Source organism: Dryobates pubescens, chromosome 2 (genome assembly GCF_014839835.1).
Source record: "Dryobates pubescens isolate bDryPub1 chromosome 2, bDryPub1.pri, whole genome shotgun sequence".
NCBI lineage: Eukaryota > Metazoa > Chordata > Aves > Piciformes > Picidae > Dryobates > Dryobates pubescens.
Window position 1 is genome coordinate 16106015 of NC_071613.1, and position 23785 is coordinate 16129799.

Genomic DNA, 23785 nt, shown 5'->3' on the forward strand with positions numbered 1-23785 from the left:
GATTTCTGTCCTTCCTTATTAGCAGACCAACCATGTAGGTAGCTAGTTTCTCTCGCTTATTAACATGAGTGCAGCTGCCACATAAGAGACGAGGGTAAGCAGCAGCCATTCGGGTACTTCCTTACAACTCAGTCTGAGAGTACACGTGGTAAAAGTGCTTCTCAGCAGCTGTACGAGCCTGCCACCCACAGGCCTGAGATCCCTGCTGGGACCGGCACTTTCCAAGTCAACACGTTTCAGACCTTGAAGCCGACTGCAACGCACTCTAGTGGCCTGGCTGACGCCGGACAGTTCCTTTCAGAAGCGCACTTCGTGCCAGGCCGCTTGCTGGCTACACAATTAACTACAACCTCAGTATAAAGCTGTGACTGCCTCCCCTCCAAGTCTTTCAAATGCTTTTTATCCGATCAGATCATAACCCAAGTCAAACCACGTGTAGAACAAAAACCACACAAGAGCAAGCACCTCAAAATTCCAGACTAAGAAAAAAACCCCACAGTCAAACACAGTCACTGGCAGTGGCTGAAGCCATCACTACAAGGCAGATAGTGAGGTGACAGAGTGTGTCCAGAGAAGCACAAAGCTGATGAAGGGTCTGGAGAACAGGTCTGGTGAGGAACAGCTGAGGGAACTGAGGTTTAGTCTGGAGAAAAAGAGGCTGAGGGGAGACCTTCTCCCTCTCTACAACTCCCTGACAGGAGGTTGTAGTGAGGTGGGGGTCAGTTTCTTCTCCCCATGTCTGGTGATAGAATGAGGAAATGGCCTGAAATTGTGCCAGGAGAGGATTAGGTTGGATATTAGGAAATTTCTTTCCTTAGTCCAGAGCACTTGTGAAGCTGGGAAATGATGGTGTTTGCCATACTAGCTGCAACCTTTCTCTGGGGAAAATAAAGGCTTTTGAGTTGAGCCTTGGAAGCCTAGTCCAGCGTTCGAGAACCCTTTCAGTGAAGAAGTTCCTTCTTAAATCCCTGGGTCCTGAGGGTGAAACTGTTCCTGCCAAAGAAAGTTAAGTGATAGAATTCAGATGTTCCACAGCTAGACTACTTCAGGATGGTGTGGTTGAGCTGCTCTGTGTTCATGAAAAATACAAAGCAACAGAAAAATAAACTTGAGCAATCCATAGACACTGCCACTGAGGTCCCTGTTCTTAGAGCTTCTCTGGTTGAAGGTGTTTCAGGCAGTCTGCCCACAGCACAGCTACACAGCCTACTGATCAGAAGTATAGTCAGAAGAAATGAAACAAGGTTCTGATAGAAGACTTCCAGGGGACTGTGCTTCCAGAAGCCCTGAAGTTTTGAAAAACTACCTCTTGTTGCTAGCAGGAGGTGTAAAGACTGACTAAACATGAAGCATTGTGACAAAACACATCCAGGTTGGACAAGGCCTTGAGGAACCTGGTCTAATCAAAGGTGTCCCTGCCCATTCTTTGAGGTCTCTTCCAACACAAACCATTCTGTGAAAACATCAAGCACAATGAAGCAGTCTCTATATCAATGCTTGGTCTTCTTCCTATACAGCAGAGAAGTTTAAGAGCTACTCAAACAGCAGCATGACCTCAAGTCCCCACATCCATTCCAAGAACAATCCCACTGAGGCAAATATTTCTCTAGTGAATGAAGAGCTCCAGGTGAGGAGTGATTTGTGAGAGTTCTGTGCCTGACACCTCAGTTTTGTCACTTCACATCCCACACAGAGTCTTGTTGTATCAGACCTTTATTTGCTGTATTGCCCAAAGTGTACAAATACTGAATGTAGTTATAGAAATCCAAAATATATTGCAGTAGAAATCTGCCTGGGAAGTGGAATGTTAAGATATTTCTCTTAGAAAATGGCTACACTAAGTCTGCCCCCACTTTAAATGTATCAGGGATATGAAGAGACAGATTACTTGATGACCCTGCAAAAAAACCCAAAGAGTTGTCCTCAGAAAACATTTCCTGCTAAGTGAAGTCAGGCAGCAGCAAACTGATTTCTTACATTTAACTCACTTTGAGTTATCAGCCAACAGGACATGAGCTCCATCTAGCCAATTCATACACAGTTCAGCTCCCATTTATACCAAGAAAGTCAATGTATCACTATCAACAAGTATTAGTCTAACAATCTCAGTGAGAATCTTTATATTAAGCTAATGAAGACAAGGCAATAAGTTGTCCCTGGCCATTGAGTGCAATTGATGCTTCTTTCACATTCTCAGGATAAAGGTGCCTTAATTGTTGAACAAGTCAATACAGCTCTGCAGGAGAGAGACGTTGTTCTGGAAGAGAAAAGAATTCATTTCTGATCAATCAGTTCAGCAGAGGAGTGATCCTGTCCCTGCTCTCTGCACTGGTGAGGCCACACCTCAAATTCTGGGTTTGGTTTTGGGGCTCTCACTACAGGAAAGACATTGAGCTGATTGAGTGCGTCCAGAGAAGGACAAAGCTGATGAAGGGTCTGGAGAACAGGAGGCTGAGGGGAGACCTCACTCCAAAGCTTCCTGAAAGCAGATCATAGTGAGGTGGGTGTCAGTCTACTCTCCCTAGCATCAGGTGATAGAACAAGAGGAAATGGCCTGAACTTGTGCCAGGAGAGGTTTAGGTTAGATATTAGGGAAAATTTCTTTACTGACAAGAGTGGTCAGGGCTTTGGAACAGGCTGCCCAGGGAGGTGGTGGAGTCACCATCCCTGGAGATACTCAAGAAATGTGGACATGGCACTTCAGGACATGGTTTAAATGGCCATGATGGTCTTAGGTTGACAGATTCAATGATCTTAGAGGTCTTTTCCAAACAAAACAAATTCTATGATTCTATACAGACTCAACCTGCCTCCTCCAGCAGGCCTGCAGCCATGACTCAGTTTGTGGGAAGGAGAAGGGCCAGACACAGTAGCACATAAGTGGGCCAAACCAAGCAGTGCTGTCAAGCCTCTTACATAGAATTGTTTCAGTTGGAAAAAAACCTTTAACATCAAGTCCATTCAAGTCACATTCGAGCTCAGCACTTAAGTAGCTACCTGTGATGAACCCCAGAAATCTCAGTGAGTGGGAAGTTAGACTTTCCCTCTTCAAAAGAAATTGAGGGTGCACAATTACCTTAGCTTGAGTCTTTCAGTTTAGTTCTGCAACTTAAATTGATGGATGGCACTAGATGGTGTGGTCTCCACAGCCTACTTAAGATTCCACAGCTTACTTAAGATCTGCTCAGTAAAACCAGCCTGGCAGAACCTGCCAGTACCTGCCAGTCAGCATGGCTTTTGGAGGCTGGACAAGGCCTTGAACAACCTGGTCTAGGGGAAGGTGTCCCCGCCCATGGCAGTGGGGCTAGAACTAGATGATCTTTAAGGTCACTTCTGACCCAAACCATTCTATGATTTCCCCTCCACCGACAAGCCAAGGAAGGGCTGGCAGCTAGATCACAAGCTGCAGGATGTGCCCTCACAGCAATGCTTGAAGCAGCAGCTGCCTCTAGATGCAAGAGGGGTCCAAAGCCCACAGATGAGGCCCACAGGTGGGCAGTTATGTGAGCTATTCTGTACTCCCTGCAAAACTGAGACTTCTCACTGGCAGCACAAGAGGCTGCTGGTGTCCCAGGAGTGACAGCCTGAAAACAGACTCTCCACACGGGACAAAGACTGTCAGCAGTTGTTCTTTGTATGCACTGTGCCTCCAGCTCTTGACTTCCTTTCCTTCCCCTCCTCAGATCTCAGCTGAAGCGCCTGGCTGTTCTGGTTTAAGCTTCCTCGTTTCAAAGGGAGCCAGGCAAACCCTCTGCATTGCACAACACTCCCTTCTCTAGAGCTATCCCTGGTGAATTCCCCAAAGCACACACACCTTTGCATGTTTTATTTCCAGCTCTGCCATTTCAATGAGGTTTTTGCGGAACGCTGCTATTCTCTTCTCTTTGAAGCTCACCAGCTCTGGAAGGAAGAAGGACAGAGAAAGGTAAGACAGACAAACTGGCTCAAGTGTCAACAGTGCCCCTTAATGCTGCATGACTCTAGTCAAGTGTTCTAGTCAAGTGTGTTTGACCACAAAAAGGTTCAAGAGCCTTGCTGCTGCTAGCCAGAGATGCATTCCTTGTATGACACATCTTGCCTCCAGACAAAAAGGTTTTGGAGGGAGACAACAACTGGAATTAAAACAGCTACACAAGCTCTGTGAGAACACAGAGCATTTAAAACCCAAGAACACTGAAAGGAGTGGCATGTGTGCTGTTAAAGTGGGTTTCCTCCAATTTAGGCTGTCCAAAGCCATCTGGCTAAGAACCACTGTTTGAAACTCTGTATGAGACACTCAGGCTTCTGTGGTGCCCCAGCACAGCTATTTGCAGAGGTCCTACATTAAGTCAGAAGCCTGAGGTATGGAAGCCTTCAGGTGGAGGCTGAGAGTTCAGTCTGGAACCGAAAATTACTTGGGCATACTGCTGAATGAGAAGCTGGACATAAGCCAACAATGTGCACCAGCAGCCCAACAAGCAAACTGCACCCTGGGATGCATCAAAAGAAGTGTGGCCAGCCTGAAGGTCAGATGGAGACCTGGGAAGCAGTAAGATTTCCTCCCTTCAGCATAAATACAGCAAAGCCCAGTGTACCTTGTTTGGCTGATTCTGAAATCTTTTCAAACTTCTGACAACAATCCTGTTGATGTGCCTCAGCCAGCCTGACATCCTTGCTCTTTAGCCTGGCTTTATCTAGAGCTTTGTTGGAGTTTTCATAGTCAACAAGAGCCCTTGTACGTCTGTACAGAAGATCCTGAAAGACAAGAATGGTGCAAAGCTTTAAGAGGACTGCCTCCCAAATTGACATTACAATTACCTCAGCACCAGGGAAGCTTCAGTCCTTTCAACATCAGATTTGGGTTGTTTTCCCCAGACCTCAGCATAACAACAGGAGCCTTTTGCCAGTGCAGTGTCAAGTCTTCCAGACAGCCACTTGTGCCTTAGTTAAGGTAGTCTGGGGGCTACTGTAGGGCATTGCTTCTTCCCTTACAGGTGCTTTATCTTGCTATAAGGTGGGCCTCGCCACCAAGGAGGAAAAGTACTTCATGAATTCTGACTACTTCTGGTAAGGGATACACCACCATTTAATTTGGAGACCTGACAGTTTGACTGAAGCACTGCACTAACCCAGACAGGAGAAGCAGCACAGCTCTTAGCACCAATTCCTCTCTAATCTTGCAGCACCACAGTGTTGATACCTAAACAGCAGTACATGACACAGGATGCCTGGAAGGAATGTTCCAGGCTACATGGCAATAAAAGGTATAATATTAGAAGAGGCCCAGCAGGTGATAGCTACATAGCAATTCTCAGCAGTCATCTCCTGGCCAAGGCAAGTATTCATTAGAAAAGGGGTTGCTGGCAAGGCTTTTGCAGTTACATCAATCTACCAAGCCCCTCCTGGAAGTCCAGACTCCAACAGCCTTCACAGGTTACTGCAGATTCAGTAGTGCTTGGGTGGCTGAGATTCATTTCAGGATGTAATTAATCATCATGGGGTTTACTGACAAGTCACAAGCACTCAAAGGGGAAGGGTTAAAACACTGCTGCAGACAAATGCAGTTTGCTTTAACTCCAATACCTGAAGGGGGGCTACAAGAATGATGGAGATTGTTTACAAAGGTCTATAGTGACAAGATGAGGCAATGGCTTCAAACTAAAGAGCAGGTTTAGATTGGATGTTAGTAAGAAGTTCTTTACCATGAGGGTGGTGGAACATTGGAACAGGTTGCCCAAGCAGGTTGAGGCCCCATCTCTGAAGATATTCAAGGTGAGGCTCAACAGGGCTCTAGGGCAGCCTGATCTAGTTGAGGGTTAGATTAGATGACCTTTGGAGGTCCTTTCCAACCCAGACCATTCTATGCTTCTTTTTTCCTCTTTTACACGTCAAAGAAACTAGTCAAGACACTTTCTAAGTAGGCTGGGACTGCAGCTAACCAGTGTATGGCTGTGGCTTAGGAGTTCTGGCTTCTTTAGGATCTACCTTCCTGTATTCTCTAAGCACAAAGACTACACTGAGCAAGTGATGATGTCCATAACAAAACATCAAGAGCAAAAGAGATGTTCTCACCTTGGCAGCTTTTATATTGAGCATGTAGTAGCGCAACAGTTCAGAGAGCTTCAAATCTTTATCAGATGACACCCTGCCTTCCACCTTCTGCAGAAGAGAGCAGACAGTTGGGATGGAGTGGGAAATGGCACCATCCCCATTCAGGGATTCTTTCCCCTCCCTCCTAAAGCTTCTCTTACCCCAAGTTTCTCAAAGAGCTCAGCAACTTTCAACAAGTACCTAGGAGGGGAAAAAAACCAACACAAGACAACACACCAGCATAAATAACTTCAAGCTACTTAGTCTGACAAGTGCTGGCATCAACTGGCAGGAAATGGAAGAGCTGAAGGCTGCAGGTCACTCCTGCAAGCAGACCCAGGTAAAGGTTTGAAAAGAACTCAGGTCTAGACAGAGGCCTGAATTAAAAGGTTCAATACAAGAGGTTTTGAATTCCAGCCTAACAGGCTAGTCATGCTGAGCAGTTAAACACCATTTAAAGCAGCAATACTGATCTCTGGCTGGCAATGTGCACTTGCAGCCCAGAAGGCCAACCCTGTCCTGGGCTGCATCAAAAGAAGTGTGACCAGCAGGACAAATGAGAGCAGAAGGGCAGAATCAGCTCCCGAGACCCCACCTGGAGTACTGTGTCCAGTTCTGTGCCCCCAACACAAGGAGGACATGGAACTGCTAGAGTGGGTCCAGAAGAGGGCTATGAAGATATCTCCATGTGGGGACAGGCTGTGAGAGTTGGGGCTGTTCAGCATGGAGAAAGATCCAGGGAGACTTCATAGTGGCCATCTAGCACCCGAAAGTGGCCTACAGGAAAGCTGGGGAGGATCTTTCTGTAAGGGCTTGTAGTGATAGGATGAAGGGGGGTGGATTTAAGCTGGATTTGGACTGGATATTTGGAAGCCATTCTTCCCAGTGAGGGTGGTGAGACACTAGAACAGGGTGCCCAGGGAGGTTGTGGATGCCCCTTCATTGGAGCCAGGCTGGATGGGGCATTGAGCAACCTGGTCTAGTGGAAGGTGTCTTTGCCTATGGCAAGGGTGTTGGAACTAGGTGATCCTTAGGGTCCCTTCCAATCCAAACAATTCTATGATTCAGGTCTTTGGGAGAATTTCCCTATTGCCACCTTCTGAGAGGGATGAACCTTCTTGTTTATTCAGCTATATATTCTGGTTTACCAAGGTCTTGGCAAACTGACAGCCAAGTTTAAAGAGGTGCAAGAAGTCACTTGAGACAAGGTTTTCATAGCTGAAAAAACCCCCATAGCATTCTGAAACCAAAACCATCCAGAAGGTAATCAAATCCTAGTGTACATTGTGTTGTGTGTAAGAGTACATTAGAACCCAGCTGCATAACTCTTTCTCCCATAGTCTCTGGGAATTTGTGACTTAGGAAAGAAATAGTCAAGGAGACTATTGTTTAGTAGGGCCTTTGATGGCCAGCAGAATCCAGCTCTAGGGCATAAATGGGAAAAGATCAGCTAGTTTAGAGTCAGATGAAACTGATCTGGGTCTGCTGCACCACCAGTGTCAGAGGAAAGAACAACAAAAAAGTGTTTCAAATGCCACTGGCTTGCAACTCAAGAAATTCAAACCAGCTATGACTCAATCCCCTGGATATTCCTTCATAGAAGAAACTTGATATTCAGAGGCTCTGGGTATGTTTATGAACAGTTAAACTTGCTTACCTTTTGATAACTGTAGGCTCTTCTAATGCCAGGCTGCTCAAGCGAGCTGAAGCATAAATATAGTCATCTGCAACATCTGCAAGGACAAGACAAGGTTTTCAGGCTGGAGCCAGCCAGACTGCAAAGCCTTTAGAAAGGTCTTTGAAAAAGGATTCACTTTTATGAGATCTTGTCATCTTATCTGCTTTTGCACATGCATCCTTGATTTTGTTGCAGTAGTTTACAAGAAAAATCTTCTCTTGCTCAAAAAAGTCTTCTACTTCCTGAAAGAGAACATGACCTGTTGAATCAGTTACTGCAGAGCACAAGCTCTTCCCTGCATTGGGAAGGGCCAAAGAAATAACCACATAAGCATTATGCCCATAAACCTCTGCTGAAGAGCAGAGTTCAAGCCAAGATCGTGAGCCAATGATTTGTCACACCAAGCTGTTCAGGACAAGGGAGTTTTTTCCCTTCCCATCAATGAAGGGAAGAGGGACTTGACACTTAACTACTCTACACTGCAGGTTGTCTGAAGCAATCAGTAAGTTGGTACTGGAAGTCCCAGGCCTGCTACAACACTGGAGCTGAGCAATAAGCATTTTACAAGTTTGCTTCACATCCACACCAAACACTGTATGTATGGTCATGTTTTATGACACTGCTTAAGACAGCAAGTCTGTTAGAAAGATCTACCATGGCAGCATTATAGAGAAGCTGAAGCTGGGCCAGTTACAGGAGTCTTTGTTAATTGATACAGGAAGGATCTGGAGGTGCTGGAAAGTGTCCAGAGAAGGACCACAAGGATGATCAAAGGGCTGGAGCTCCTCTCCTACGAGGAAAGGCTGAAGGAGTTGGGCTATTCAGTCTGGAGAAGAGAAGGCTCTGAGGAGACCTAATTGTGGCTTTCCAGTATCTGAAGTGGGCTACAAGAAAGCTGGGGAGGGACTTTTTAGGCTGCCAGGGAGTGATAGGACTGGGGGGAATGGAAAAAACCATAGAAATGGGGAGATTCAGATTAGATATTAGGAAGAAGTTCTTTCCCATGAGGGTGGTGAGAGACTGGCACAGGTTGCCCAGGGAGGTGGTGGAAGCCTCATCCCTGGAGGTGTTTGCAGCCAGGCTGGATGTGGCTGTGAGCAACCTGCTGTAGTGTGAGGTGTCCCTGCTCATGGCAGGTGGGGTGGAACTAGCTGATCCTTGAGGTCCCTTCCAGCCCTAACAATTCTGATTTATGATCTGATCCACTGCAAGCACAAACCCACAAATCATGCCCGTTCAGAGCTCTGAATACACCAAAGCCATGAGAGCATTTGTTGAAGCAGAGGATCACAGGCTGTTAAGGGCTGGAAGGGACCTCCAGAGATCCTTCCTCCCGACCAGTATCAGGTGCTAAGGCAACTCTTCTGTACCCACTAGAAATTTCAAATATGCACTTAAATTAACAGCCTGCAGCTTTGACATCTCATTTCTACAGAAGTTAAAATGAATATAGGCTATACCACCCAACTTGGGACATCAGTAACAGGGACTGTTAGCATCAGTAGCTGAGCCTCACACACATTAAGCCTGAAGCAGACAACTTCAGCAGCTCAAGAAGCAAGAAAAAAAAAAAATAAATCCAGGTTAGGGTAAGAGGTAAACCAACCACCTTACCTTGACTCCAGAGAAGAGGACTTCATCTGCACTCTTCACCACACTTTTTAGAAAGCCACCAAACATCTCCTTTGTGTTTTTCCTCCGAACACTCAGCTGCAACAGAGGCCAAGTCAGCTTTAAAACTACCCCAAGGGGGTGGGGAAAGCAACTGTTTTGACATTTGCAATAGAGTAACATCATTTACATCTCTCAAATGAAAGAGCAGGCTGATTTCCAAGCTCTCCATAATGCCCATACAAGCTCTTCTGTGCCAGAGGTTTTTCCCACTCCCAGAAAAGGCTCAGTCTTTCCTCACACCTTGGATCAGCACCTATCACTCAATTAAATATGTCATAACAGATGCAGTACTAGCACCTCCAGTCTTCCATTTGAGAACCAGGAAAAACACAGCTCAGGTACACCTGCTCCATGCCTGTTTCTAAGGCAGAAAGTTGGGTTCCTAACCAATTTGACTAGGATTAAGAAACACTGAGATTTATAGCAGGAAAGAGTCTAAAAGGTCAGGCTTTCATCCTTTAATCATCTCACAGAACTGCTGGCAACATCTGCTTGCTGATGCTGCACACAGGTTTATATAACATTCTGAGTGACCAGAAAGTGATAACACCAACATCTTGCCTCCCTCAGAAAGAAGAAAAGATAAAGAGTGTCTTACATCCTGGTCATACTCCAGGAAAACATGAAAGTTGTGATCCTTGCTGAGCACAGGATGAGAAGAAATACGCTGAAGGAAGACTTCATGTGATGACACAGTTTTCTTGAAGACAGCAAGGTATTCACTGAAAGAAAAGAACAGACTGAGATGCTCTCCTCTACCACCTTCAGACAGAATTGCTTTAGTATCACCCAGTGAAAATATTCCACAGCATACTTCCAAAACCTTCTGGGATGGTTTAGGTTGGATACTAGAAGAAAGTTCTTGACTGAAAGGGTTCTCAAAGACTGGGACGGGCTTCCCAGGGACATGGCTGAATCCCCATCCCTGGAGGGGTTTCAAGGATGCAGAGATGTGGTGCTGAAGGATGTTGGTAAAGTTAGAGAACGGCTGGACTTGAGATCAAAAGGTTTTTCCCCAACCAAAACAATCCTGTGATTCTAAAGAGCTCACTAGTGAGAGAGAAGCTACTTTCAATCTCTAGCTAGGAAGCTTCCCAGTTTGAGAGAAACTTTTGGCAGCTCCCCAGTTCCATAGTTTTAAAGACTCTGCAGCAGCAGCCAGCCTTGTAAACAGTCACAGTCAAGATCAGTTATCACCCAAGAAGTTGCTCTCCCAGGAGGCTTCTGCAAGCACAGCTTTGAACAGCAGACCAAGTCTACTTACGCTTCAAGCTCTTGCTTCATTTTGGCAAACTCCTCTTTTGTCATAGACACTTCTCCTTCCCCTAGCTTCTGCATCTTCTCTCGGGGTCCATCAAAGTCAGGCTTCGAAGGTGCTGGAGGTATCTAGCCAAGGAACTGGTTAGTGATAGACGCTAGCAAGTTAAAGTTTCCAAAATTCTTTCTAGGCTTCTCTGGAAGGTTGTCCTTTCACCTGGTTATGCCAAGCCAGCAAGGCTCTACACCAGGAAACTCTACAGGCACACTGACGTCTCGGTGCCTGTTTGTCCCTCCCAACTCTGTGCTACCTCTGCTCCTGGAGGAAAACCAAGCAAGAGGAACAACTTCTAGAACCCACCCCATAACCAGCCACCTTCTGTGGCCCACAGGACCCCCTAAAGAACCATGACTGAAAAGAAAGACTATATTTAATAGAGCATTGCACTGTGTCATCTTTAGAAAGACATTAATGCCAGCAGAGCATCATAACATGGTTTGGGGTGGAAGAGGCCTCAAAGATGATCTAGTTGCAGCCCCTCCACCATGGGCAGGAACACCTTCCACTAGACCAGGCTGCTCACAGCCTTTTCCAGCCTGGCCTTGAACACATCCAGGGAGGGTGTCAGGGACTCAGATTTGGGGCTTTTTTGCCGCACCAAGCCATATGGAAAGCTAAGTTGGCACCACAGCATGCACGTTGTTTGGGAATTAAGGCAAAAGGAAGCATAGGGAATACTCAAGCCATGAAACAGGAGTAACATGAGTAAAGCAGACTTCTGGACTACTGGCATGCACTTTAAATCACCATCTCTGTTGGAACTCCATTTATTGTAGGAAATACTTACAATGAGTCCTGCATACTCTTCAGTTTCACTGAGCGTATCATGCAGCCACACAAAGTCTTCATGCTGCCTTGTAACTGAAAACTCAGGGCTTTGAAAAGCTGGCAGGGTAGTCTGGAAGAAGACAGATAGAAGCCCTACTGTTTTGTAAATCAGGGCTTTTAGAAAGGGCTCTGTCTGTTTCCAAAGGAAGCTGTTTCGCCTAGTAAGAGCCTCGCCTACTCCCTTTTAGCTGAGCTGGCATTCATTTGAGAGCCTTACTACTATTTAAAGAAAAGGCACTGTTGTGGAACAGCATCCAAGCAGTTTATTTTGTGAAGTTTCACAGTAGCTGGTTTCCCCACCTCTACTCCCCAGCCTTCTGGTGTCAAGCTAGGATTCCTCAAGCAAACTCAATCTAGTGTATCAGCTACCTTGTCTCTGTTTAGGGAGTGCTCAAGCCTCAGGAAATCTGGGAGTTTCTGCATATATAATCACAGAATCAATTTGGTTGGAAAAAACCTCTAAGATCATCAAGTCCAACCTTCAGCCTAACACCACCATGGCCATTAAACCATGTCCCAAAGTGCCATGGCCACACATTTCTTGAACACCTCCAGGGATGGTGACTCCACCTCCTAGCTGGGCAGCCTATTCCAATGCCTGGCACCATCATGACACTTTTAGGTGGAAAACATTGCTCTAATTAGATTTGTCTCTCCACTGTCAAGCTCATATTTATGAGTAGGTGTACTGCAAAGACACAGATTACTTCCACAACACCTATGAAGTTATCCTTCTACCCCATCATCTTACCTTGGTATGCACAGTGAACTTCACTCTGTCCTTTTCACTCAGGGCATCAGGTATGTCAATTTGGAGAGAAGGATCAAAATTCAGGTCTACAGATACAGACCTCAGCTGCAACAGAATTCACAGAATAAGCCTTGAGCAACCATCAAGTAGACTTAATATCACAGTATCACCAAGATTGGAAAAGACCTCAAAGATCATCAAGTCCAACCTGTCACCACAGACCTCATGACTGGACCATGGCACCAAGTGCTACATCCAATCCCCTCTTGAACACCTCCAGGGATGGTGACTCCACCACCTCCCCTGGGCAGGCCATTCCCATGGCTGGTTATCAGCAAACCAAACCATTGCCTCCAGCAACTACACATATAGACAAGCATGATAGCCTTGATACTGTAACCTGTGCACATCACTATGACATGCTTTCCCTTCCAAACAAAGGAGAGGTCAAAAAAAGGCCTGGTAACACCAGGTCTGTGCTTGAGTTCCTTCCTTCCATGCTACAGCATAACAAATCACTTATCTCCTGCATAAGGGAGAAAATTGTGGACATCAAGGTCATAACATAGAAAGTTTGCTGAAGAAACACAGAATCATTTTGGTTGGAAAAGATCTTTTAATAAAAAATAGAAATCATAAAGTCCAACCAAAGAGTGACCTTCAGACCAAGGCTTCCCAGGAAAGCAAGCTAGCTAGAAAACTGGGCCACAACTCATGAAGCTTCATTTCCCTGCAGCATAATAGTAGTGCACAGACCCTACCAGCCAGGAGGTTGCTCCTACCACCTGCTAAGCACATCAAATCTCAGCACCAAAGCCCAGAAGGAAACGGTGCCAGACAGCATCTGAACACTCTTGTCATATCACAGGCAGCACAAACACTGCCTTACACTTCTGCAAGGCTGCAGAACTGTTTTGAGAGGTTGTCCTTTGAAGGGAAGCTTTGGAAAATCCCTCCCCCCTGGTCTGGCCATCTGTGTACTGCAGTCCAAATCTGGTAGATAACAAGTCTCTGGCTGCCTGCAGAGAACACAGCTGTCAGGCCAGCATGCATCTGTCCCCATCCAGCCTGCCCCTGGCACGACCTACACCCTCACCTATGAATAAGGCATCACCAGGTACTGCTACCATCCATGCCCAGGCACCCAGGCAGAAATGAGGGATACCCCCAGTACTCTCATCCTTCCAGCCATGCAAAATACACCTCCATCTCCTGCATACTAGCTGTAAGCTAAAGTTAGGAGGTAGGTAAGCTTTTTAAGCCTTGTGACTATGGAAGGACCTTGGATGCAGCATTATGCTTCCCATTCTAACTTCTGTAGGACAGAAAGCTTTTATCAAAGCCTTGCTATTGCCTTGGCAGCAAGCAAGGATGTTGAGCTTACAGAGCATGCCCTGGAACAAGAGGTCATAGAACGTTTTGGGTTAGAAGGGACCTTAAGGATCATCTAGTTCCAAATCCCCTGCCATAGATAGGGACACCTTCCACGAGACCAGGTTGCTCAAGACCCCATCCAACCTGGCCTTGTCCCATCACTGCTCACCTTGGAGTAGATGTGGTAGAACTCCAAGCACTACAGGGACTCAGGAGATGTGGCATAGACAGCTGGTCTGTGAGGTGGACTGCAGACTGGCTTGACAGAGTTCAGGGGGTCATCATCAGTGGCACAGAGTCAACTTGGAGGCCTGTGGCCAGTGGTGTTCCCCAGGGATGGGGTCTGATTTTGTTCAATATCTTTATCAAACTGCTTTACAGTGAGGGTGACAGAGCACTGGAACAGGCTGCCCAGAGAGGTTGTGGAGCCTCCTTCTCTAGAGACTTTCAAACCCCACCTGCATGCATTGTCATGCAGACTACCCTAAGTGATCCTGCTTGGGCAGGGGGGTTGGACCCAATATCTCTGGAGGTTCCTTCCAACCTCTAATATACTGTGACTCTCAACATACACAATAACTTCCTCCACACAGCCCATGAGACAGATTATTATCCTCCCCTACAGGCATGGGATTCTGGTCCCTGCTGGGAAGGCACAGACCAAACAGCACAAAGGTGCATAGTTCAGATGTCACTGACATTTGCATAGGCAGAAGCTGGCCCACTAGAAGGCCATCATTCAGACACTGGTTTCACTGGGAGCACAGCTCACTGTCTGTTGCCAATGGAATGAAAGGCAAAGTTGTGCAGCATTTCCCAGCCTGTGAACACCAGCAGCCAAAGCAGCAAGATGCAGATCCCAGCGTTTTGCATCCTGCTTACTTATCTCTACTGTCCAAACAGGATCAGTAGTGCTAACAATACAAACTGCTGAGTCTGGAAAGCATGATAAGCTCAAGGAAACCGCTTCCTCTCAGCTAAACTGGGGAGAGGATTACACAAATCAGCCAGCCCTGAATTTGTGAAGTTATCTTTAAGGCTTGTGGACGTAGTAACCCACAATCAGATGCTGTATACGCACTCCTCCACGCCTAGTAGCTGCCTGCAGGGGACATGGGCAGGTATGGACACAAGATGGTACTGCTTTGTTGGATTGAAGCAGCTGTAGGCATTTCTCCCATGCACTAGCACCTAAAACTGCAGAGGCAATGGACTAAGAACACAACCTACAACTTCAGCAATCCCCAAGTCTGCTGCTGCAGAACTTCTCACAGCAGAGCTTTATTTACACAAAAGCAACTGGCAGTGTTCAGCACTGCACTCCAGAGCAGCATTACATAATCACAGAAGGGTAGGGGTTGGAAGGGACCTCTGGAGGTCAAGTCCAATCCCCCTACCAAAGCAGGTTCACCTAATGGTGGTCACACAAGTTTTGAGTATCTCCAGAGATGGAGACTCCACCACCTCTCCAGGCAGCCTGTTCCAGGGCTCCATCACCCTTACAGAAGTTCCTCCTCATGTTTAGATAGAACTTATGTTTGAGTTTGTGCCCATTACCCTTTGTCCTGTCATCGGGCACCACTGACAGACTGGTCCTATCCTCCTGACACCCACCATCTAAGTATTTATAAGCATTTGAGATCCCCTGTACCATACACACAGCCCCAAGTGTGAAACCAGCCCAGAAACAGAACACAAGCCAGGAACTTTGCAGTAAGGCTGGTGAGACACTGAAACATGTTGGCCACAGTGGTTGTGGATGCCCCCTCCCTGAAGGTGTTCAAAGCCAAGCTGGATAAGGCCTTAAGCAGCCTGGTCCAGCAGAAGGTGTGCCTGGCCAAGGCAGGGGGATGGAACTAGATGATCTTTAAGGTCACTTCCAACTCAAACCATTCTATAAATCTACAGTGGTAGGACTCTACCCCTCAGCACTACATGAAGTCAGTTGTTAGAACAACAACTTGTGCCTCCCTCACCCTGAACATCTGTACATGACCCAGCCTATACTTAAAGGCCACTGCATACTCAAACATCAAGCATACCACTGTTTGAAGACAGCACAACCTCAACCCTGCCAGTCTGGTCTTCAGTAAGAGACCTGGAGTCATATGAAACAGAGGATCATAAAACCACTGGTCTGCTGTAATCCTGTGAAGGTCACTATGGGCTCCTGACTCCAGGCCACAGACCTTTAGGATTGCACAAGCATGGCAGAGAGGCTCAGACTACAAAGACAGCATTCACAATGACTTCAGAGGACACAATGCTGCATTTCCCTACTTAATGTGCCAGAGCAGCATTTCCCCACTGAACTGGAAGCAAGACACCCCCACCCTGCCTTCATTACCACAGCTCTATAAAGCACTAGCCCAGCAAGTACCTGAAGCACATGTTCCACACCAACCCCTGATCAACACAAGTTCATCATGCAGGACCTTCCATTTCACCATCCTTCCAACACCCAACCTACAAGCAGGAATGAGGATCAACTTGCTTATGGTCACATGAAGGCTGTGCAGAACAAAGGAATTCAACCTTTATCTCCAGCCCCCAGGCTTGTTGCTTGATTACAGCAGGCACCCAGCTCAAGGCATTACCAGAAAACCACTCCATCTTAGCTCTCTGGCCTGCCATATCTGGCAGCTGCTTCATACCTGGAGGCACTTCTCTGCTAGGACTTCACTGCACTCCATCCAGGCAGTGGGCAAGGGTCCTGAAATTTTCCCATCCCAGTTAACCAGAAAACAAAAAATCATCTACCAAGAGATTATTCCTTGCTTGCAGAGCATTCCCAAACAGGCAGAGAATGTTGACTCCTTACAACAGCACAGTGACTTGGGCCACTAACTGAAACTCAACCCAAACCCAGCAGTGCCTCTACTTTAACCTCTCATTTCCCTTTTTTTGGGCAGAAACAGCCTAGAGGCTTCTGGTTTCCAGTGATCACAGCAACTGCTAGAGCTGTTCTGATGCCTCCTAATTCAGGGCTCATGCCTTTTTAGTCACTTGTTTGGTTCTTTGAGGATTCAACGTTCTCCCTGTTCAAAGATGCAGTGCACCAAAACAGTCTGACCTGGACATTAGGAAAAAAAACCCCAGAGTCCTCCAGAACAACAGTCATCACATTGATTAATGTTCCCAGGCTTTAGGAACAGAAGACTAAAAATAGTTATCATAGCACTAATTAGGACAGTGTGATAGTCACCTGATCTGGAAGCTCTTGGAACCTGGAAGAGACAGGGGAGAGCACTGCTGTGACCAAGGCAGGTAGAGTTTTGCAGCACTTGCCTTCCTTCCATTGCTTGGAGATTGAAAAAAAGCAAGAGAGCTGAAGACTTCAGCACAATCCAGTGATGGCCACCAGCTACCCAGGCTTCAGCTTGACAGAAGTTTCTGCTCAGGCCTCATCTAATGCAAAGACAGCTTCATGCTTGCAGACATCCAGTGAAGGAAATACCCTCAGCAGTGGAAACTAATTCTGTTGAGTGGCCTGAACTGCTGATGCTAAAATAACCACCTTTGCAGATCCAGCATCAGTTCTGGAAGACTTGGTGCTACTTCTGCATTCTAACAAAAGAATCTGCCAGTGCAAGCAACCCTGTACAACATCCCATTGCTAGTGAAATAAGAACCTCTGCTTGCTGTCAGGTGAATCCAGGCTTTTCAGCTAGGAGAAGCAAAGAGCCCTTCCACAAGGATTTACATCTCCTAGACCTTTCTGCCTATTATCAGCTACCTTAGAAAGAGGAGGAAAAAACCCCACCAAACTGATCACCTCCTTGTTGTCACTCAAGCAACAGCCACAAACAAGGTCAAGCACCAGGTCCTCCACTTGCGGCACAATAACCCCATGAATGCTACAGGCTCGGGACAGAGTGGTTGGAAGACTGCCCAGCAGAGAGATCTGGGGGTGTTGATCAACAGCCAGCCAAAGATGAGGCAGCACCTGCCCAGGTGAGCAAGAAAACCAAGAGCATCCTGGCCTGCATCAGGAATACTGTGACCACAAGAACCAGGGAAGTGGTTGTATCCCAGTACTCAGCACTGCTGAGGCCACACCTTGAATCCTGCATTCAGTTTTGGGCCTCTTACTCCAACAAGGGCACTGAAGTGGGGCAGCATGTCCAGAGAAGGGCAACAAAGCTCATGAAGGGTCTAGAGAATGGGTCTGGTGAGAAGCACCAGAGGGAGCTGGGGCTGTTCAACCTGAAGAAGAAACCTTCTACCTCTCTGCAACTCCCTAGAAGGAGGTTGGAGCCAGGTGGTTTGGTCTCTTCTCCCTGGTAACAAGTGATAAGACAAGAGGAAATGGCCTTAAGTTTCACCAGGGGAGGTTTAGGTTGGATTTTAGAATAAACTTCTTGACTAAAAGGGTTCTCAAAGACTGGAACAGGCTCCCCAGGGAGGTGGTTGAATCCCCATCCCTGGAGATGTTTCAAAGATACAGAGGTGTGGTGCTGAGGGACATGGTTTAGCAGCAGGCTTGAGAGAGTTAAGTAATATGGTTGGTTCTGATGCTCTTAAAGATCTTTTCCAACCCACATGATTCCTGATTCTACCATTCTAAGACTTCAGTAGTAATTACACCTGTCACTACCCAGAAGCCATTACTTTTTAGAGTGTAGTCTTCCTAATTAAACCAGTTTAAGTGCTCTCCAGAGACCAATAAAAGACCATGATGTTTTCTGGCAGTTTATACAAAGTCCTCAGTTCCAAAGGGCCTTGTTTCAACAGTCAGAAGTTAACCAGCAGACTTTCAGAGTATCTGGCCAGCAGATATTAGTAGCATTAGTTGCTGGAACTACATTTCAGTCACATTCAGCACAAGTGGCTTAAGCTTGCCTTTAATTAAGACACTAAAAATATGTCTTAAAGTACACTGCAGGCATGCAGCAGCAAAGAGTTGTTACAGTAAGTATGAAGCTTTGATTTTGCAGTCTTCCTGACATGCTTAGTGCTAGCTCTGACTCTGAAATAGTCAGAGTCACAGAGAGCCAGGAAAACTGAAGCAGTTGCCTTGCACACAGTCTTGATATCACTACTTAAGCAAATGCCTCCCCAGATTTGTGTCTTTGGAGTGTTAAGCTCTAGTGATGCAATGGTTTCACTATTTTGCTTAAAACAAAGATAAAGAGGAAATAACAGCTCGATTTAGTTGCTTTGAAATGGCATTCCTCATCAAGTGCAGTGCTTGCCAAGTGAGCAGAAGGTAGCCTCTACAGCACCACTGGCTGCGCAGTAAGCTGGCCTGTTCGCTTCGCTCTCCTGTCACAGGGATCTCTGCATCACTCTTTGCAGAAACCAAGTGGTAACACACCTCCTGACAGAGAAAAGGGCACCATCAATACTGAAGAATGCCATATTCTGCATAAAAGCCTCTCTAGCCCACCTTGCTCACCTCCCAGTAAACTGGACCCCTCCACCCAATCCACTGCCTCCTCAGCTTGAAATGTCAAATGGGCCAAATCAACCCTGCTCCAGGAGTCCGCCTGAAGAGCAGACCACTGGGCAAAACACTTTTAGCCCATCTGCCATCTGTAACATGAAGCACACCCAAATAAAACAGATACTGTTAAACAGAAGCATGTCCCTAAGCCACAGTCAACACCTAGAGGAATGTTTTGCTGACTTCCTGCAGCTAGGCTGGAGCTGGTGGTAGGGAGTGTCAGCAATGCAGTTTCTCTCCAGGTGCTCTCTCCACCTCACACAGATCAGCTGCTGCTGGGCAGCTTCCTGAAGGCCATGTGTCCTTGACAACATATCCAGTCACTCTCTTCTTGCTAGCAGTTCACCTCTGTACTTGCTTTTGGGCCCAGCAACTTGCAGCAGCAGTTTTCTTGCAAAGCACAAGAAGGATCTAGTAGGCCCTCATTCCTTCCTGAGCATGCAGAAGTTGTCAGGCAGAGAACCACTGATGACAAATGCTAACAGCAACTCCCCAGCTATGACACATCATTTTGTCAGCTGACTGCTCCGAGAAAGAGGGGCTACAATACTCTCAGTATTTTGATCTGGAATGATTTAGCTGCTGACTGAAGCCTTTAAAACACTGTCAAACCATTGACATGAAGAAGTATCAGAGCAGATGCCTAAGTTCACCTTGGCAATCCCCACAACTGGCTTCACTTTCTGAAGTGCCTTTTCCTTTCTGTGACAGATTACACCATCTTTCCCACTGCACTTCCAATCACCCTTATCCTACCCTCCCTTCCTCTTCCTACACATCCTGATCCTCTCCTGCTTCACCACCACAGGGTCAGTTTCTACTTTATGCTTACCAATGACTGCTATTCAAGGCTAACATCTAACAAAGCCTCCTTTCTAGGCATAGGCTTTATCTACTGGCCACACACCAGCTCTATGTTGCTGCTTTCTTACCTAAACAGGAACAGACAAGATAAGAGCATTTCTATCCTCCTTGTTGCTGGAATCCCAAGGAGCTCTACTACCTCAAACAAGCTAGTTAATCTTTGCCCATTGAGCAGTAGAGTTTAAAGCTACTTCAGCCCTTGCTGTAGGAACTTTTTCCCCTCCCCCCAATATTCCTGTCTTCCAAATCAAAAAGGGCATATAAACACTCAAAGTTACCAATGGCTGCAAGACAGTTGATATTCTACCTTCCCCTCTAGGCCTCACCCATGAAGAAGGCTGGCACTCACTATCCTCAAATGGCAGATACTTTAACACGGATAGATGCAGCAGCAGGAGGCTAAAGCACAGGATGGTTCACAGTTCAAAGTGAAGACATGGAAACCTCTTGTTCAACAAACTTGTGCCTGTCCTACTGGATCAAGACCATTTTAGAGATTTTTATGCAAGAGACAGACAAAAAAAGAAGTTCTCTTTAAGAAGTTACTAAAAGGCAAGCCTACTTCTAACTCTGAAGGCAGCTAACACGTATCTTCCAAAAACAGCTAGAGACAACACAAACTGAAAAGATTTGGGCATCTTTAACAGCTTTCTGCATGGGGGTTAAGCTTAATCACAGTGCAAACTGTATTCAGGTGCAGCAGTGTGAAAGTCAAAAGGGTAGCTCTTAAACTGTTACAGGGCTGCACTACCTTTCATTTGGGATGTGTTGAGGTTAGTTTTTAAGCCAGGTAAGACTAAGTTACTTCAAACAGCTTGCCCAGTAGGAGAAATAATTCTGAGCACTGCCTACACATGTACATGCTCATTCACAAAGTTCTTGTTTCAGCATTTAATCTGCACTTCCTCTGAGAAATTCGAGAGTTTTAACACTGGGTGGCCAAAGATAAGGCATAAGGCTCCCTGGCACTTTAAAGCTTCGACTTTACAGCAGAGAAAGGAAAACCAAGTCAGCCACCCGATGTGACAACCAAAGGAAAGAGGCACCACAGCTGAAGTGACAGCTCAATTAACAGAGGCCACACGACCAGGAAGGCTGGTCACACACCCATTGAGGAACAGCAAGTTTAAATTCCTCCAGCAGAAGCGCCCACAAGACTTCATTGCCAATGCCCAGCCACAGGTCCTGTCCAGCTCCTGCATCCAGTCGGCAGTCTCAGCTCCTGCAGCTGGAAGGCCTTGCAGACCATCCTGCTTCCAGCACGAACTAGGTGCCCTGCTCACAGCCTGCACTGCCTCAGCAGAGCCCTTCCTTCCCTCCTCTTTCACACTTTTCCCTTCTTTTCCAGCCCCATTCCTCTTCATCGTTCTCCAGACACTTCTCCCTTCAGGGACAGCGCCCCACGCTCACTCTGGGCTGCTAAACCTTCACCACCTGCCCTCAGAGCACCTTGGATGCAAGAAACTAGCAACACAGGGACTAAAAAAAAAGAAAACACACAAACTACTTTTTTTTTCCCTTCTTCTTCTTCTTCTTTTTTTTTTTTTTTTTCCCCACAAACAAAAATAAACCCGGTCACTCTCGTGCTACCAGAGATAGGGAGAGAGAAGGCAGGGAGCTCCCTCATCCCGAGCCGAGCGCGGCCCTCAGCCCGGACGCGCTCCCACAGCCCGCCTCAAACCCAACCCCGTCCCCCAGCCTCACCTTGTTCTGCGCGTCCTCCCGGAGCAAAGCCATTTCACCCAGGCACAACCAGCCACTCACCGCCTCCCTCCTCTTCTTCTTCGCCGCCGCCTCATATAGCCCGGGGTGGAGCCGCGGCGCCGGCCGCCTCCCGCCACCGGCGCCACACCTCCCGCCCCCGCGGCGCCCAGCTGTGGGGCGGCGGCGGCCATCTTGAGTGAGGGCAGAGCGCTTGGTCGCCTTCATCCAAGATGGTGGCGGTAGAGGAGAAGGGGAGGGTGGTTGGATGGTTGGTTTTTTTCCCTTTTTCCTTTTTTTTTTTCTTTTTTTTTCTGTTATGAAAGATTTGTTTTCTGTTGCTTGGGTTTGGTTTTGGTTCTTTTGTGTGTGTGTGTTTTGTTTGTTTTTAAAGGGGTTTTTTTGGGGGGGTGAGGAACTCAAAAGGGAGTTGGGGTTGTTTAGCCTGGAGAGGAGGAGGCTCAGGGCAGACCTTCTTGCTTTCTACAACTCCCTGAAGGGAGGTTGTAGCCAGGAGGGGGTTGGTCTCTTCTCCCAGGCAACCAGCATCAGAACAAGAGGACACAGTCTCAAGCTGTGCCAGGGGAGGTTTAGGCTCCAGGTGAGGAGAAAGTTCTTCCCAGACAGAGTAATTGGCCAGGGGTAATTGGGTAGGGGCTTTCTGGTTAGGTGTAGGGTTTAGCATTATAACCAGAGCAGTTCACAGAATGTCCACCTTTGATCTCAGCTCTCTTGCCAGAGTCCTGACTGATGATGACACCTGGCCATAGGAATGTGCCGCCCAGGGAGGTGGTGGAGTCACCGTCCCTGGAGGTGTTCAAAAAAGGGTTGGATGTGGCTCTTGGTGCCATGGTTTAGTAGTCATGAAGTCTTGGGTGACAGGTTGGAGTAGATGATCTTTGAGGTCTTTTCCAACCTTACTGATTCTGTGATTCCAATGCACTCCTCCTGGTCCTCACCACTGCTCTCAGGGGCTCTACCTCCCCACAGCTCCAGCATTACCCAAGTGAAACTGTTTGGCCGTGGTGTTTGAGTTTAATGTACTGCTTTAGTCTTTTAATGAAACACTGCTGATTCAGGGGTTTATGGTGTAAAGTGGATCACTTTGAGTAACCAATGCATGTCATGTTAGGGATTACACTCTTGAAAAGGAGCTGACAGATTGAAGATGCCAGCTTGTGCTGGGAGTGCCCATCAAAATCTGTAACAATCGCCCCCCAGCATCAAGAGAAGCTCTTAGCTGAAGGAGAATCCTTGGGCTTGCATACATTGGGGAACATCCTGAGATAGAAACAGAAACAGACTAGAAACAGAAACAGAATAGAAACAGAAACAGACTAGAAACAGGAATAGAACAGAATAGAATCAGACATAGAACAGGAATAGAAAAGAAATAGAAAAGAATTAACCAGGTTGGAAAAGACCTTCAAGATCATCAAGCCCAACCTATCACCCAGCACCATCTGATCAACTAAACCGTGGCACCAAGTGCCTCATCCAGTCTCCACTTAAAGACCTCCAGGGACGGTGACTCCACCACCTCCCTGGGCGGCACATTCCTATGGCCAGGTGTCATCATCAGTCAGGACTTTGGCAAGAGAGCTGAGATTAAAGGTGGACATTCTGTGAACTGCTCTGGTTATAATGCTAAACTCCACACCTAACCAGAAAGCCCCTACCCCAATACAGCCCTTACCCTCCGATCGTGTGCAGGGAGTTTGAAAGAAGCGATAAAGGCACTAACCGAGGTCTGCTCTGTGGGTGTCGCCATGAGGCGTAGCTGATGCACGTCACTGTAGAATGCCCGCTGTGAAGCTCGGCGGGTCTGCGGCTTTGTGAGGGTACCCCCAGCACCCAAACGTGCACAAAATCGGTACCTCCACTCAGTGTGGGAGATTGGTTTGCTGCACAGCCGTGACAAGAATCCGGTGTTCGGCCCCGGGGCGCACTACAAGTCCCGGGAGGCGGCGGGGCGCGGTGGCGGCGGGGCGGCGCCTGCGCGGAGCTGCTGTGGGAGAGGGCGGGAAGCGGAGCGCTCGCTGAGGTGACTGCTGTCCCGGGTTTCGCTTATCTGCCGTTGCT

At 47.1% G+C, this 23785-nt stretch overlaps 1 protein-coding gene across 2 annotated transcripts in view; it reads right to left on the reverse strand.

Moving 5' to 3' along the window:
* The window catches only part of SNX5 (sorting nexin 5), a 56317-nt gene extending 34527 nt beyond the window's left edge, over positions 1–21790 (reverse strand). The window contains exons 1-13 of one of the 2 annotated variants that reach the window (XM_054170949.1): positions 21707–21790; positions 12319–12423; positions 11527–11637; positions 10686–10807; positions 10020–10143; positions 9362–9457; positions 7884–7989; positions 7727–7802; positions 6231–6270; positions 6052–6138; positions 4575–4734; positions 3815–3900; positions 1703–2257 (exon numbers count right to left, since the gene is read on the reverse strand). In XM_054170949.1, coding sequence (XP_054026924.1) covers positions 2210–2257; positions 3815–3900; positions 4575–4734; positions 6052–6138; positions 6231–6270; positions 7727–7802; positions 7884–7989; positions 9362–9457; positions 10020–10143; positions 10686–10807; positions 11527–11637; positions 12319–12423; positions 21707–21739 — 1194 coding nt within the window. In that variant the 5' untranslated portion in view covers positions 21740–21790 and the 3' untranslated portion in view covers positions 1703–2209. Of the gene's footprint in view, positions 1–1702; positions 2258–3814; positions 3901–4574; positions 4735–6051; positions 6139–6230; positions 6271–7726; positions 7803–7883; positions 7990–9361; positions 9458–10019; positions 10144–10685; positions 10808–11526; positions 11638–12318; positions 12424–21706 lie in introns of those variants that run through there. The other variant, XM_054170956.1, reaches the window with a different exon arrangement.
* Positions 21791–23785: the final 1995 nt, after the last annotated feature.